General features: G+C 47.7%; 1 protein-coding gene and 1 pseudogene across 1 annotated transcript; both read left to right on the top strand.

Annotated features, from left to right (window-relative positions):
- The first annotated feature begins 1,497 nt into the window (after positions 1 to 1,497).
- On the top strand, positions 1,498 to 3,063 carry LOC136451472 (mitogen-activated protein kinase kinase kinase 1-like; annotated as a pseudogene).
- A 10,170-nt stretch (positions 3,064 to 13,233) lies between these two features.
- On the top strand, positions 13,234 to 16,848 carry LOC136449472 (acyl transferase 9). Its single transcript, XM_066449512.1, has 2 exons — positions 13,234 to 13,902; positions 15,801 to 16,848. The coding sequence occupies exons 1-2, from the start codon at positions 13,477 to 13,479 to the stop codon at positions 16,626 to 16,628; spliced, it is 1,254 nt and encodes a 417-aa protein (XP_066305609.1). The 5' UTR covers positions 13,234 to 13,476; the 3' UTR covers positions 16,629 to 16,848.
- Positions 16,849 to 17,369: the final 521 nt, after the last annotated feature.

Genomic DNA, 17,369 nt, shown 5'->3' with positions numbered 1-17,369 from the left:
GCATATGAGACAAGATTATTTGGATAGCTAATCTAGGAAGGTAGAGGCCATACAAACAAAGCACAAGCGAAAATAAAAAACTTTCATACTCACAGGAGTAGTTGCAGCTGCAGGACACGGAGGCGGAGGTGGAACCAACAGCCCAGCTGGCAGAGAGAAGCCCACACGTTGCCCAAGCCCTTGTAGGAACTCCGTAATGTCCGTTAGCCTCTGCGCCTCAGTCTGCCGCTCGGCCCGCTCGGACTCTAACTGGGCCGCCATCCTGTGCTGCCCAGCCTTTAGCTCCTGACGTTGCCTCATTTCTTGTTCTAGCCAGGTCTGTAATATTTCACTCCAATGTTTCAGTAATGCAAAGCTAATTAAGGTATGTAAAGATCAATGTATGACGAGTAAAATAGGAATAACCTCGAGTCCGTTGACCCGGTGCTGTGCAGCGATCGGCCGTGTGCGAATGGCCGGGCTCTCGCTTGTGCTCCATGCTCGGATCTGAGAGAGAGAGAGGGAGTAGAGACCGTGTCGATGACGCCATCGCCAAGCCAGAACCATCCATGTTTCTTGCCTTGCCCCACCCTCATGACGGCCTCTCCATTGAAGTCCTAGGTGCTTGAATCGTGGTCTGGCCCATGGAGCGACCTTGTCACCTCAGTGTACTCACTGATACGGGAGTGGACGCTCGGGTTCGTGTATGCCTCAAGCGGGTCCTCCAGGTTGAAGGAGACGTCGGACGTCGCCTTGCCCTTGTGGGCCATATACCATGCCTGGAAGTTCGAGCAAGCCTGACCACTATGTGACGTCGACTGCGAGAAAGACAGCACGATGATTAGAAATCAGGCAGACACATATAGAGATGTCTTAGTTTATAAGTATCGTACGTGACATCGTGCACAAAATCTTCTGAAATTTTTATCATAGCCTCCACATACGATATCACGATATCTCAACAAGTTTCATGATTTTTGGACTTCGTTTGTTTTTTTTATAGAATTTAAAAACACTTCGCACGCAAGTTCGCGGTCATGTTTCATGAACAAGATGTCCGAAATTTCGGGTCCGTTCCTGGATACGGCCTCACACTACACTCAGTAATATGACTATCATTTTTTGAATCATTAAATTCCATTATTCGTACCACGTGCAGTTCAAATTTATTTTTTTCGAAAAAATTCAAGTAAACGAAATAAAGTAACTAAATATATCAAAAATGGAAAATGGTGTTCTTACCCTGTCCAGTAAGCTAATTGTGATTTTGCCCTTCCTTTTTTATCTTTGTGTTTTTACCCCTGTTATTTTGAACTGAACGGTCCGTTTGCCCCTGCTTCTGACGTCCGTCACATAGACATGGATTAAATGAATGAAAAAATTCTAAATCTGAAAAACAAAGGCCAAATGACCATAGTGCCCCTTATCTTATCTCATCATCCCAAACCGAGCTCTCGCTTTCGGCGCGGTCCTCTCCCCCGCGTCTTCCAGGGCACCCATGAGCTGAGGCCGCCGCCGATGGGCCCGCCCCACGCCACGCAGGACACCGCGCCGTCGCCGTCTGGTGGCAGCGGCTTCGGCTCCTCCAGGCGCCTCCTCCGCCGGCTCGACCGCCGCAACGCGTCCAAGAACATCGACTACAACGCCCCCAACTACTGCCAGTACCCGCCGTCCCCGCAGCCCGCCTCCGCGCCGGGGTCCGGGCCGACCTCGCTCGCCGCCTCCGTCGCCTGCTCCCTCGACCTCGTCAACAGCTTCCGCATCGACGGTAGCGGCGATGGGGGCAGGGACCTCCGCTTCCTGTGCGAAAGCCTCGGCCTCTCCGGGCCCGACGACTTCGCCATCCCGCTGGCTGACTGGGAGGCGCACAAGGCCATTCGCTCCTCCACCTCCGCTTCGAGCTCCCCCTCCTCCGCACGCCCCAACCATGACTCCCCTCAGCGGGACTCACCGCTCTGTCAGGTGGGTGCCGAGGAGCCCGCCCAGGCTACGGACGCCGACCCGGAGCTACCGGCCGCAACGGGAAGGGACAGCCCAATCGAAGCTCCGGAAGCGGCCGGCGCGCCTGGATCCGCCGCCCGAGTCCACCTTTCCGGATGCGAGGAGGGCAGCTGGGGAGGGAGGAATCAAGGGCGTGCGCCCGCCGCCGGTGCTCAAGCCGCCGCCTTCGATGGCGCTGCCAGCTATCTGCGGCGTCGGATCCACGTGGGATATCTTGCGGTCGTTCGCGCCGGATGAGAAAGAAGGATGCCCCCGCGAGCAGATATGGCCGTCGTTTTGGACACCGGGATGCAGTGGAGAAGGATGACGATGAGGATGGGGCGGTATTGTTAATGTTGGACGATCTTGGGCTAGAGGAGTCGTCCGAGGGCTTCACTGGTACTTCTTCGCTATCAACGACCAACGATGACGAGACCTCAAGCACCACCACAGAATCCATGTTCTATATCTCACCAAACGGGATTGTCCTGGATGAAGCAATTCAGCATTTGTCCTTTTTTCTCCCAATATGCAATAGGGATGGTTGCCTTCACTATTTATAGCCTGCTCTAGTTTTTTCCTGTTGCAAGCCTGAGCCCAGTCTCTTACATGCTTTTCTGCTTCTGTGTCATATTATCAGTGAGGGTGTCTTCTTTGCTGTCAAAGAAGTAAACTTATTTGATCAAGGGAGCAATGCGAAGCAGTGTATCTTTCAGCTTGAGCAGGTTCGTTTCACTATTTTTTTCTTGATAGTACGAGAGATTTAATCTATTACTGGCAATTTCCCATCCTATCATGAATTGCATGTCCCGTGTTCTTCAACTTGAATGGCATAGTTCATGATAGGTTGAAAGGTTATTTAGGACAAGTACATCTGTACGTGTGAGCCGTCTCATAGGCCATCTCATGCCCCTTGTATGCATGCTTAGGCTATTAGATTGATGACCCTCCAACTGTGTTACTATTGCAGGAAGATTCAAAGCTTTACATCTTCCTTGAATTAGTGACCCAAGGATCCCTTGCATCATTGTATCAAAAATTCTAAGGGTTAAGTTTATTTCTGGAGTGTTTGAGCATCCATTTTCAGACCAATCTCTACTGGACATAGTTGGCTGTAAGGTAACATGCTTCTGGTTTCTTTCAAACTTCTGCGTATCTTTCTGCTTGAGCCATCTCAAAATTGATGTCACTAATGATAGGCAATATGTTGACCTTTCAGGAACATCGATTACTAGGGTGTGAGGCTGTTCGCAAGTCTTTGGTACTTCTGAAAAATGGCAAGGATCAGAAGGAGCCATTCCTTCCATTGGCCAAAGATGTGAAAAGAATACTGGTTGCAGGAACACATGCTGACGATATTGGATATCAATGTGGTGGGTGGACGATAGCATGGCATGGAGACAGTGGAAAAATAACTCCTTTGAGTATTGGATCACTGAAGTAGTATGCTGTGATTTTCCTTTGAGTAGATCAATGTTGTAGTTTTCCCTTGAGGGGCTCTGATCGGTGGATGGCGCGTCGGATTGGAGCAGTCGAGTTTGGGGGATTTCCTGTCCCACTGGAAGGGATCAAATGCAGCGCCTACCTGGTGGACTGGGCGGAGCTCTAGTGTCAGCTAGTGCTCGTCCTGCTGGCGCCTGCCTCATCTAGGTCCCCGTTATTCAGTTCTTGCTGCGAGTTGTTAATCTATGTACCAGGGATCCGTTTGGCCGGAGGTTTTGAGGAGATGGATGACGAGGACTACTCGTGGGTGCGGCGCACCAGGTTCTCGCAGTCCATCGTCAGGTCCAACTCCGGCAGGGAGCAGTATGGTGCGTTCATCAAGCAGTTCAGTCATGGCGCCGAGCTGAGGCAGAATGGGTTGGGCACAGGGTACAAAGCACCCTCACCAAGAAAAGGGGGTCGTCGGCCTGAACTTGGACATTCCTCAGCGGCATGTGGTTCGGCCATCCAAGGAGAGCCCAGACGCGCTGGATTTCTCTTTCCACTCGGACGATCACAGCCAGAGGCTCCAGAGAGTGTGTTCCAACCCGGCTCCTTTCTTTATGAAGGATGCAACAACAACAACTGATTCATGTCATTCTCTTTTCCAGCTTGGTTAGTAAATACATGGTGTAGTTTTAGTGCTTGTGTTACATGAACCAACTTGTATGGCGGTTACTTTTGCTGAAAAAACATGTACTGTATGAAGGTTATCAGTGCATGCATCTACTTATACAGTTTATTAACCGATGTTCTACATGCATTCTTATACATTGAAGATTTTTGGTCCCACACAAAAGATTATATCGAATATTTCTTTATGGCGTTACATCTAGCATCATTATGAACCTTTTGGTCCCAAAATTTTGAATATTTATCAATATTAAATCTGAGTTCAAATAAAGTTGTGCCAAATATGTTTGACCAAATTTAATCAATTGTCAGTATATAATAAAAAAGTCTAATTTCAAATCATGGTAAAATCACAATTATGCATAACAAACAGGGGCAAAATCGCATGGGCATTCATGTCCTTTTGTATAAAGTTTAACACCGTTAGGGGTGGATGACGGAGCATGGGTAAACTGGTGCTTCGTGAATGGCACAGTAGGGGTAAATTCACAAAGTCAAAAAATATGGGCAAAATCACAATTTCGATACAAACAAGGGTACAAACACAAGAGCCCCTATCAAAAAACCACAAAAAAAATCCCCAAATTCTAACGAGGAGTTCCTGGTACTTTAAAAGGGCTGCACAAAAAATTTGGAGGCTAAAAACAAAAAAAAAACTTTATCGAGCGCCGAGGCATGGCACTCGACAAGGGTGTCTTTGTCGAGTGCCAAGAATAAGGCGCTCGGCAAAAATGTTTTTTGATTTTTTTTTTTAGAAATTTTCTCTTTGCCGAGTGCCTTCACGGGGGCACTTGACAAAGGTATTTCAAAAAATGTAATTTTTTTTAATTTCTTTCTTTGGCGAGTGCCAAAGCTGTTAGACACTCGGCAAAGACATTTCAAAAAAATATTGAATCTTTGCCGAGCGCTCAGGGGCACTCGACAAAGTATTTTCCAAAAAAAAATCTTTGCTGAGTGCCTAATAGCAGGCACTCGCCAAAGAAGGACGTGGCCGAACACCGTTACACGGGGCAGCCTATGTCGAGTGCCGCGTTTTTGCCGAGAGCCTGGCACTCTCTAAATAAGTCTTTTGTCGAGTGCCCTTTTTGCGAGTGCCCGGTACTCGACAAAGAATTCTTTGCCGAGTGTAATTCTTTGCCGAGTGCGGCACTCGACAAAGAAGGCCTTTGTCGAGTGCCCGATTTTTAACATTCGACAAAGCAGTTTGCACTCGGCAAAGACCCTGTTTCGGGTACGTGCCAACATCACCCAACATTACCTAGTAGTACTGAGAAAACGGGAAAAAATTGGGTGCGCGATGGGCTCGTTCAGCCAGCCATGCGCCCCTACGCGAGATGTGACGTGTGGCGTGGGGAAAGAATCAGCGCTCGTGGGATGAAGCGACTCGTATGAAGCGCTCGCGAACGCCTGGCTGGTTGGCAACGCTCTCGTCCACGACTTGGTCAGCGGCTCGGCTCCAAGCGCAGGGGCGGGGCGGTGCATAGCTGTGGCCATGGCGCTGGGCAGTGCGTAGCTGTGGTGGTGTGTGCGTTCATGGCCTTGCCCTCGCGTGCACTCGTTGGGATGCACGGAGGAGCTCGTGCCGACGTCATCCATGGCTTGCCCCTGCAGGTAGCTGGAGTACGCGCTCCGGCAGAGGAGGTCGTGCCGATGCCGTCCATGGCGTCGCAGGAAGCTGGACGCGCCCTTGCGAAGGAGCTCGTGTGCCGACATCATCCATGGCCTCGCCCTCGTAGGAAGCTGCACTCGCCGCCGTTGCGGCAAAGAACTTTTGTGCCCTAACTCGATCTGTTACAACTCCGCTCCTATCGGCCAGGCACTCGGCGTGGTGCTACGCTTGGAGCCGAGCCGCTGATCGAGCCGCGGACGAGAGCGTTGCCAGCCAGCAAGCGTCCGCGATCGCTTCATCCCGCGAGCGTTGATTCTTTTCCCATGCCACACATCAGACATCTCGCCTAGGGGTGAATGAGCCCGTCGTGCACCCATTTTTTCCCCGAGAAAACGACTTCACCCAACCTGATGATACAGTTAGGGTTTGATACCATGAGCTAATTGTTAGTTAGATAATTTTAGTTCAAATTAGTTTTTAGTGCATCTAAATGGGGAGGCCTATTAGGTGGGCTAACTTTTTATTCAAGTCTTCAACTAATTTTTAGCCAGCTAGATAGCTAGCAAACCATAACTAACTTTTTTTGGGGGGGGGGGGGGGTTGCTACGATACCTCTAAATAATTGTGGATCGTCGATCTAGGTGGCTATGAAGTAATAGGAGAAATACTTTTTTATTATTTTTGAGAAATAGGAAGGAATCAAATTTGAGGTAACACATCTACATTGCAATCTTGGTTTGTGCTTTACTTTCCTAGCTTAGTGATAGACTAGTTGGTAGGTTTGGAACCTATGTTGCATAACTCTTTTTTACGGTAGAGATAGCAACACACTAGCAAAACCGTAGTTGTACATTTAGATAGTTTACTTTCCAGCATAGGTTTTGACTATGTGAAATTAGAGGCCATAGTGAGAAGTAGAATTTAAGTTGCCTAATTCACCCCCTCTTAGGCGTCACGGTCCCTTACATCGCGTCCAGTGCAGCGTCCAATCAGGAACCGATGCCGCCTTTTCTTTTTCTAAGTTCACAACCACTTCGCCCTTGCTTTCAACCTGCCAACCACAGAATGTAGAACTTTGTGTGCACGTGTGTTAGCACTTTTCCAAGTATTTTACAAGGTTAGAACTTAGCACACTAGGTCCCTAAATACAATGCATGAATCATGTCACCTAGTGGCACTCGATAAACCGTTTAGCCAATGATTTTCCCTCTTTATAGTACAACTATGGATCTTAAATCACTCACACCCTCTATAATGTCTTGAGTGCAAACTAAAATGGCTCCTATAATTATAACTTTGACTTGAGCCCATTTTTGTTTTTCTCTTTCATATTTTCCAAATTGAGCACTTGATCATCTCTTTTGTGGCCATCACCTTCACCATGGCCATCATCTAGCTTCACCACTTGGGTTGGACCACCTTATCTAATTTACACACTTAGATCAAAAGTTAGTCCTAGGTTTCATCAATTAACCAAAACCAAACTAGGGCTTTCAAACGTGCTTCAAGATGGCCGTCGGCTGGTTGCTACCGGTCGCTGTCTCAGATCTGAAGGTAGCAATTTCAGAGAAAATTCTATTACTAATTCTAGATCTGAGAGTAGTTGTACATGGGATTCAAATAACAAAATTCATCTGACGTCAAATAACAAGTAATAGAATATAGAGGGGTTCTGTTACTCACTTGTTAGGATCATTATTGACTTGGTTAGCTTCTTTTCTGTTAGCCTCTTCTTCCATCTCCATGGAACATAATACAAGAGCAGAGCAACTCGTCCCTCCAGCGCTTGAATAACCCAGGGAATTGTCTTCTTTGTCGATAAATCCGGCGATCACTCCTTGGCAGGTCCGTCTGTGCAGCCCTCTCGCAACTGTGCCCTTTTTCGACTACGCGGCCGTCTGTGTAGTTTGCCTGCCATTTTCCTTGGCTCGCGCCTTTTTCCTCGTCGCGCGTGCTACAGGAATAGGCCATAAAGAGGCTTATGGACCGACGTATGTGCTTGTTCTTTGCCTATTTGCTTCCTACCGCTCGATCAGGAACAAAGGGAATTGGGCGCAGGTACATCCCAGGACGTAGTTGGTCATAAGTTAGAGGAGCTGGTTCCGTCTTCTTTACACAACAGAGCCACTTGCCTTGGTTGCAAGCAATTTGTTTTGAAAAGTTCTTCTATTCTGCTCCCTCCACACATTCCATAAAAATAGATCCTGCTGCCGTCAAACTCTTTCCTCTGTCCTCTATCAAATTTTGTGCGACATCTACGCCAGTAGCTATGCAATGATCCGTTTGTTCCAAACTCCGTCGATCACTGATAATCCAAACCAATGTTTTATGAGCGACCACACCTGGTTTGAGAAAACACAGCCCTTGCAAAGGTGTGTTGGAGTTTCTAGATCGCTTCCGCAAAGCTTGCAAATTGGGTCATTTGGCCAATGCCGTTTCATCAAATTGTTGGCAGTCAGTATCTTTTTATGCAGCAAAGCCCAAGCGAAAAATCTGCATTTGGGTTCCGCCTTTGCTTTCCATATCGGCAACAGTTTCAACTTACTGAAGGTCCCTGGAACTGGATACTGTAAGCACTCATGGTTGTATATTCTCCATTTTCTGTCCACCGCAAAACAACGGTATCCTCCCTGCTATCATCTAACTCTATTTGGTTAACGGCTTCCCAAAGTGTGGCATATTCATGTATTTCGTGTGGTGTGGTTAATGGTGTGATATGGGATATCCATCTGTTGTCCTGAAGGGCCTTCTGTACCGTATTTTTTTTCCTTTTCGCTCTCTTGAACAGACTTGGTGCAATACTTTGGGAGTTCACCCTTGCACCCAGGAGGATGTCTAAAACATGGCCAGTTTACCCGTCGCCAATCGTCACTACTGTGGACGCCGTGAAAAGGTCTCTGTCATGAGTGTCACAAGGGAGATCAAGCCTATTCCATGCGCTTTCCCTCTATCTAAGCCTATTCCACGCTCTTTCCCTCTATCTCCACAGGAACCAAAGCCAGTGCAATCTTAAAGCCCGGGCAAAACGTTCGAGGTCCAGAATCCCTAGGCCGCCTCTATCTTTTGGTCGGCAAGTCGTAGGCCAATTGATGATCGAGTGTCCCCATACACTTAATCTGGAGTTTCACCCCCCCCCCCCCACAAAGGAAACTCCGCCTTAACCGATCGATCCTCTTGATTAACCATTTGTGTTCATGGAAAGCGGTCATGTGATAAATTGGTTGAGATGAAAGCACAGTTTTTACCAGCGTCTCTCTCCCTGCTATAGATAGGAACCTCCTGTCCACCCCGGCAATCTAGCTCCTATCTTATCTATAAGAGGCTGCACTTCTACCTTACGCAGCTTCCTAATATGCAAAGGAGGACCAAGATATTTCCCAGGGAATTTGCATATCTTTCCAGGGAAATTCTATAGTATCTGAGAGACCATGCTGCTATCAATTCTTACTGGGAAGATCTCCGTTTTGGCGATGTTGATCTTAAGTCCCGAACACTCCCCCAAAAAAATTTAAGATCCCGTGTAGATGCTCAATTTCGGTATTGCTAGGGCCTGCAAAAATTGCCACGTCATCCGCATACAATGAGCAACGTAAATTTGCCGCCTTACAGATGAGGAGTAAATTATGCATTTTAATTCGTTTATATGAACAGACGAATGATAATAAACTATTGAAAAAACATCATATGTATCCAACTGGCTACAGCGGAGAGGGGCTCAAGACCCCCTATCAATGTGCAGACCATGGAGGTCCCCCACAATCTTCCACATAATTTTTGGTCGTGAAGGAAGGAGAGAGCAACATAAAGTACAATAGAATAACATTTCTCAATTCTTATTTAGGGTCAGGAATGAATGGTCGCTGATCCACTGCACTTATTCCTCACAAGCACGTTAATAAGTCCATATGAGGTACAAAACTTTTTCATACTAAAATTCACACAATCATCTCATTCCATCACTAAGAACAATATAATAAAGAGTTGTAAGTGAGCTTTATGTCGAGGTAAAGCAGAGAGAAGAGAACTTGACTATAAGTTTATTGCCACTTTGTCAGGTGCTGGCTAATATTCGAGCTCAAAAAAAAAACTCTACTAGAAAAGAAAATGAACCATGTATTACCGATGAAGTAAGACCTAGCAACCAAACTATTTATATAGACGTGCATACAGTTAAATGTATATATAACCAACAGTGAGTTGTATTATTAACAAGCATGTTAATTTAATCTGTTGCTAGCTAAGCCAGTATAATAGCCAAGGCCTTGTTTAGTTCCAAAAACTTTTCCCAAAAAAGTGCTATAGTAGACATCACATCAAATTTTGCGATACGTGCATGGAGCATTAAATGTAGACAAAAAAAAACTAATTGCACAGTTTGGTTGAAAATTGCGAGACGAACGTTTTGAGCGTAATTAGTCTATGATTGAACACTAATTGCTAAATAAAAACGAAAGTGCTACAGTAGCCCAATTTCCAAAATTTGGCCAACTAACAAGGCCCAACTCATATAGTAACAGTCTTCATTTTAGCACCAATTTAATGTGGCAACTCACTAATAAACCGCCTGTTCGGGAGGCCGTAAACGATCGTGGATTATTTACTGTTGGCTGGTTTGGTGTGAGAGAAAAACATTGTTTCTGACTGGAAATTTACGATCGTTTACGAGCAAGCGAACAGGCTCGGGAGTATACCACTTTATTATGTTTGCTCTCAAACATTGTTTGACTCCTCACAAAGGAAAACCTTCCGTGCTTCTGCTATGCTCATGGATCAGTGATCCGTGCCAGGCTCAAAAGGAAGCTAGAGCCGCCAGATCGATATGATATTATTGCAGCAAATTTGACCAAAGTTTGCAGCTCGATTAAATGTCAATTTCGTCTAGCTACAATACAAGCATGCTGCCCACTTCCTCGGAACCATCCTTATTCAATTTCCTCATTTTTTTGAAAAAATAAATAAAAGAATTTTGCAAGTTGTCTTGCTGGAGTAGATTGCACTATAGTGGATCCAGTCGTGCCTTAATTGGAACGGGCATTTGTGAAAGGAACGAAGCCCTGTTTATTTTATTTTTCTTTCGTCGCATCAGGTATGCAATCGCGTAGGTGTTTGGTTCGAGCTACTAAACTTTAGTAGTTACTAAATGGTTTAGTCAGTTACTAAAGAGGACTAAAGTCCTTTAGTCATATTTAGTCATAGCGTTTGGTAAAAAAATTACTGAAGTGACTAAAAGCTACTAAATTTAGTAGCTATTAGGCGAAACAAACAGACCCTAAGTATGCACAATTCACTGGTGGTTAGGTTAGTGAAGCACATGAAGCACTTGGTATCGTCTCGTATATACAACCTATGTATCAATTCGATGTACTACTCTTTGGTTTAATAAAAGCTTCCGTTTGAAAATGCTGTATATACATGATTAGAAAAGGAGAGACTTCATTGGAAGGTCCCAGTGTCTTTTTGTGAGCTCCAATGTTTGGTGCTAGGGAAGATTATAAGATGAAAAAAAAGATACAGTACGCTATAGTGGTCAGTGGCCGAGTGGCCGTGTTTAGTCGCCGAAGTTGGCGTCGTAGGAATTTGCACTGTAGCATTTCGTTTGTATTTGGTAATAATTGTCCAATCGTTGATTAATTAGGCTCAAAACGTTCGTCTCGCGAAGTACAACTAAACTGTGCAATTAGTTTTTAATTTCGTCAGCATTTAATACTCCATGCATGTACCGCAAGTCTGATGTGACGGAAAATCTTCTTTTTGCATAATGCCAAAGTTTAGATTTTGGGTTTTTTCTTATGAGTAGTACTACCTAGTCGTAGGTGAGATTGGAGTTGCGTCTTGCATCATTTCCATCCCGTGGGGCAGGTTCGATCCGGACACCTGTGATTATATTTGAGCTATGTTTGCTTGGACAAAACATCTTCACTCGACTGGATCAAACGTTGCTGCATTTATTTATTTCATTCAGGTGAGGTCTACGTAGATCTCGCAACGGGGACATGAGATAGAGGGAGGGAAATCTTTCGCAATGTAGTTATATATTATTAGTGCTACTAGTTTCCTAAAGTCGTAGCAAGATGCGTACGCATAAGGAGGGAGGTGAGTCTCTGCTCTGAATGTAACTGACAGCTTGACACGCTCTCCTCTGAATTCTCTCAAAGCAAAAGGCTTTCCTCTGAATTTTATCTCATAGCAAAGGTACGAATATTCACTTTTCCATAACTGAATAACGTCCATTCGCTTCCTCCAGAATAAAATTTGTCTGGACCCTGCTGTTTATCTGATGAAACTGAAGATTCTGAACACTGTCCCGTTGTTCGTAACCCAGAACAACGGATCAATTTTCAGTAAGGCCTCGTATAGATCCTCCACAAAAGTTTACACTCTATTTCATAGAATTTTAGACTATTAAATATAGACTAAAAAAAGTAACTAATTAGACCCCATTCGTTGGTCTGAAACTTGGCTGAAACTGGCTGTTTGTATGAGAGAGAACACTGTTCGACTGGTTTGGTGAACAGTAAAATGTGAGGGGGAGCAGCCGGCTAGTCTGGAACTTTCAGACCAGCGAACAGCCCCTTACACAGATTGCGACTACTTTACGAGATGAATCTTTTAAGTCTAATTAGGCTATGATTTGATAATGTGGTACTACCGTAACACATGTGCTAATGACGGATTAATTATGCTTAATAAATTCGTCTCGCGGTTTACTGACGGATTCTGCCGAACATCCGTGATACCCCCGTATAACACCCGATGTGATACCCCAAAACTTTACTGATTTAAACCAGGTTAATGCAGCATATTTGCCCTGGATCTGAAACATACAACTTGTTCGGCTGAGCAAGTTTGGCGTTTTTTTTTTAGCCAGAGCAGTGTTTTTGTCTCATAAAATTTCAACGTACACGGTGTTCTGAGCGTAAACAGTGCTTTATTTAGTCTCCACGGAACACTCGCATAATGTCCAACAGTCAGCCTGTTCGGGAGGCCGTATCGTATCGTGGATTATTCACTGCTGGCTGGTTTGGTGTGAGAAAAAAACACTATTCCTGATTGGAAATTTACGATCGTTTACGAGCAAGCAAACAGGCTGAGTAGCTGCGACTGCCTCAACGTACGGCATGCGGCGTATGTACGTGAACGTGAAAGTGAAACATCCATCCATCCGATCCGCGCATCCGGCGGCCCATCTCGGCCGTCGCAGCCACCGAACCGGCACCGGAAATTCAACGCGCTGTCCCACGGGGCCCCCGCCTGCCAGCGACACACGCGCCAGACTCCACTGCTGCACTGTGCAGCTTGCAAGGCAAGCTCAAGCTCCTTCTCCATCTAGGTCCTGTTTGACAGTGTTCTGACTTCTTTAAAAATAGTTTCAGCTCTAGCTTCTCTGAAGGAGCAGCTCCTCTGGAGAAGCCAAAGTAGTTCTGAAAAATGTTTGGCAAAACGGCTTCTTTACACTAGACAACGTGAACCCACGACAAGAAACCAAGCAAAACTCGTTTTTGGGTTTCTCCTGCACAGGGAAAAAAAAAAAATAGCTCCGGCTCTTAGCAACTCCCAATGCAAAATCCTTTCCAAAACAGACGTCGCACAGCTCTGCAAGCTCGTGCAGCAGCCCTGCCAAACGGCCTCTTAAGTCCACCCAGCTCACGGAGCTCATCGAAGCCGCCTGCCTCCACCCAACAAATTCCTGAGACGCCGGGCATTCTCACCATCCCCACAAAGCCAAAGCCAAGAGCACCACCAGAGCAGAGCAGAGTCGTCGTCGTCGTTCACTCGGCCGTCGGGCAGCAGGCATGGCGGGGTTCAAGGTGACGCGGATCTCGGAGGGCCCCGTGAAGCCGGCGTCGGCGACGCCCGAGGAGACGCTGCCGCTGGCGTGGGTGGACCGGTACCCGACGCACCGAGGCCTGGTGGAGTCGATGCACATCTTCCGCTCCGGCGCGGACGCGGCGCCCGCCGTGATCCGTGCCGCGCTGGAGAAGGCGCTGGCCTTCTTCTACCCGCTGGCGGGGCGCATCGTGGAAGGGGAGCAGGCCGGGTGCCCCGCCATCCGGTGCACCGCCGACGGCGTCTACTTCGCGGAGGCCCTGGCGGACTGCAGCCTGGAGGACGTGCGGTTCCTGGAGCGGCCCCTGCTGCTGCCCAAGGAGGACCTCGTCCCTTACCCCGGCGACGACCGCTGGCCCGTCGAGCCGCACAACACCATCATGATGATGCAGGTACTGGCCGTCTGTCTCTTCATCCCAGCCCGACCGATTCTCTCGCTTGCCGATTGCAGATTGCGCTGCGCGCTAGAGGGATTCGTTGTTCGTCGGGTTAGATCCGAGCACGAGCACGGGCACGCGCAGGCGCGCGGTAGATCTGGGGAGCACTGCAGCAGGGGCCAGGGGCGGGCGACAGGTCAAAAGCCCAGGGTCAGAGATGGCGCGTTCGCCTTCGCCGGCCAGTTGGGGAGGTTGACCGTGTCGGTGCACGAGACTGGCAAGTGGGACCGTCGCATAATAATCACCTCGCGCCCCGTCCAAATTTTTATTTTTTCCCACCACTTGATGACTCCAAAATTAGAAGTAGCGCGGCGTGGGGTCGGCTAGAATGCAGGGAACGATTAACGGCTACTGGTAGTACTAGCTGCAGTCATCAGTTAGGGAGATTCCCTCCGTTTCGCACGGGCACAGGCTCTTTCTGTGAGAGCGCCGCGGTGTCGGGGGCGGTGGGCGGTGGTAGTTGGCGGTTGGAACGGATGGCCCCGTACTGAATGCGGCGGTGAGGCTGATCCGCGCCGCGCCGATCTGGATATGTCCGTGCGTGGGCGTGAGCTCGCGTCCGTGTTCCCCGTTCCGGTAGACGAGCCCAGATCGTCGGACACGCACCGCGTCAGGTGAGCAGAGGAGAACTTGTAGCGTTGCGTGGATAGCCAGTAGACCACGCCAACGCCACGCATGCGGCCGCAGAGCACAGCGACCAATTCCGCCGACAGAAACCACTGCGTCACAAGCGGCGTGACCTTGCGTCGACTCTAATCCAGCCTTCCATCCTCGGTTTGGCCGTGTCGTTACGCATGGGGCTGGGGCTGGGGCTGGGTGGGTAGGGACTAGGGAGGGCGGCTGGTAGGCAGGTCCGCACTGGCGTAGACGGCGGCCGGACTCGACAGCCTGTTCGGCTAAGATCGTGTATTATAAACTGAAATAGTATTTTTCTCTTACACGAAACCAGCCGTCCATGATGGTTTACGACGAAACGAACAGCCTGTCGGTGCCCGAAAGCGGCGCCTCGATCTGAACGGGAGACGCGTACTGAACTCGTCATGCTCTGACCACGACGCTCCAATCGCCATATGTTGGTAGTGGTAGTGATCATCTTGCCATAAGGCACAAAGTGACACAAACTGTACCTGTGGTGATGCCGACCGGGCATGACCAGTAGCCGCCCGGTCGTTGCCAGATACTAGCGGTAGTTTACTCGTACATGGATGTTGCTTTTGAGCTAAGGTCACGATTAGTTCCCAAAAAGTACTATAGTAGCCATCACATCGAATTTTGCAATACATATATAGAGCATTAAATATAGACGAAAAAAAACTAATTACACAGTTTGGTTGGAAATCACGAGACGAACGTTTTGAGCCTAATTAGTCCATAATTGAACAATACTTGTCAAATAAAAACAAAAGTGCTACAGTAGCCAAATTCCAAAATTTCGCGAACTAAACACAGCCTAGGGCTTTGGCTTCTTTCCTTCTTTCGTCCACGGCCCACCGACAGCTTTGCTTTGCGGTAGTTGGACAAGAGCAGTGTCATGTGTGAGACCGCTCGTATAGATCTTTCAACCGTTCTTTTATCAGCCAAGCCAACAGCGCACACATACTCTTTCTTTACTGTTGTGTGACTGATTGCACCGAGAGATGATTAAGCTGCCTACTTCAGATTTGACAAACATAACCTGTACAAAAATAAAATAAAATGCATGCCTATAGAACTATGACCGATTAATCCATTTAATAATGCTTGAGATCTCGAGCAGCAGGTATGATTTACATGAACTTTGCTGAAGTTCCAAACAAAATTTTTCTTACAAACTAGTAGGCTCAGTGCTGAATGACATTCTTGCATGGTCTCAGATCACCAAGTTCACCTGCGGCGGGTTCGTGATGGGCCTGCGGTTCAACCACGCGTCGGCGGACGGCATGGGCGCGGCGCAGTTCATCAACGCCGTCGGTGACATGGCGCGGGGGCTGACGGAGCCCAAGGTGATGCCCGTGTGGCACCGGGAGAAGTTCCCCAACCCAAACATCAAGCCGGGCCCGCTCCCGGAGCTCCCCGTGCTGGCGCTGGACTACGTGGTGCTCGACTTCCCCACGCCCTACATCGACGACCTCAAGAGGCAGTACAAGGCGCACAGCGGCAAGTTCTGCTCGGGCTTCGACGTGCTCACGGCCAAGCTCTGGCAGTGCCGCACCCGGGCGCTCGCCCTGGACCCCACCACCGAGGTCAAGCTCTGCTTCTTTGCCAGCGTCCGCCACCTGCTCAAGCTCGACAGGGGTTACTACGGCAACTCCATCTTCCCCGTGAAGATGTCCGCGCCCGCGGAGAAGGTGCTCGCCTCCTCCATCATGGAGGTGGTCGACATGATCCGGGAGGCCAAGGACAGGATGGCCGTCGAGTTCTTCCGCTTCGCCAAGGAGGAGACAGACCAGGACCCGTTCCAGATGACCTTCAACTACGAGTCCATCTATGTCTCCGACTGGAGCAAGCTCGGGTTCTCTGAGGTGGACTACGGTTTTGGCCCGCCCATGTTCGCCGGCCCGCTCGTCAACAATGACTTCATCGCCTCCGTCGTCATCCTCAAGGCGCCGCTCCCGCTGGACGGCACCAGGATGCTCGCCAGCTGCGTCACCAAGGAGCACTCCGAGGAGTTCGCCCGTGGCATGAAGGAAGATCTGCCCTGAACTTCTTGTTCCTTATCATAGAGCTGATCGATGATGAAACGGGGAAACTGAGATGAATGGTGACATGATGCTTCTGTTTGGTTAATGCTGTTGTTACTTTTGGTTGTATTTATTTGTCACTTTTATATCTTGGTCAATACAGTACTACTTTAGACAGCAAATTCGATCTTAATTTGTACCATTTGATATGAGACAGACAATAAAAAGAGTATACCGTCCATTTTTTCGGTTGTTTGATGATCTTTCTTGTATGGCTACAATTTTATGGAACAAAGAAATATTAGACAAAATGTAGAAACTCAATCCATTAAAAAACTTATATGGACGCGGTATTATATAATATAGGGCTGTCTGCAGCGCGACTCAAATCATGGCATGTCGCCATGAAACTTTTGGGCCGTGTCATGCCTCAAACCTTGCACGATAGGCTTTACATCCCTCAACTAACTGTCGCGCTGGTTTGATTTTCCTCCTTTAACTATAATAAAACCGGTTTTCTGATCTCCCTCAAATTTTACAACCGTTTGTTGTTGCACATTTATGATTTGATGATGTTTTTGCTGATGTTGCACTACGTCAAAGGAGGTAAATCAGACTACACCGAAAGTTCAAGAAGGTAAATCGGACTACAAAATATTTTTTGAAACAAAAAATATCCAAAAATAAAAAAACTACCCAAATATTTTTAGTGCAATTAAAAATCTTAAAATCTAGTTTAATCCTAGAAAATTAACCGAAAGT

Source organism: Miscanthus floridulus, chromosome 5 (assembly GCF_019320115.1).
Source record: "Miscanthus floridulus cultivar M001 chromosome 5, ASM1932011v1, whole genome shotgun sequence".
NCBI classification, from domain to species: Eukaryota; Viridiplantae; Streptophyta; class Magnoliopsida; order Poales; family Poaceae; genus Miscanthus; species Miscanthus floridulus.
Note: the sequence above shows the minus strand (reverse complement) of the source record. Positions and strands in the feature narration are given on the sequence as shown.

Coding starts and splice junctions, on each gene's coding strand:
- LOC136449472 (XM_066449512.1), top strand. CDS start 13,477: ATGGCGGGGTTCAAGGTGACGCGGATCTCGGAGGGCCCCGTGAAGCCG. Junction 13,903..15,800: donor ACACCATCATGATGATGCAG/GTACTGGCCGTC, acceptor GCATGGTCTCAG/ATCACCAAGTTCACCTGCGG.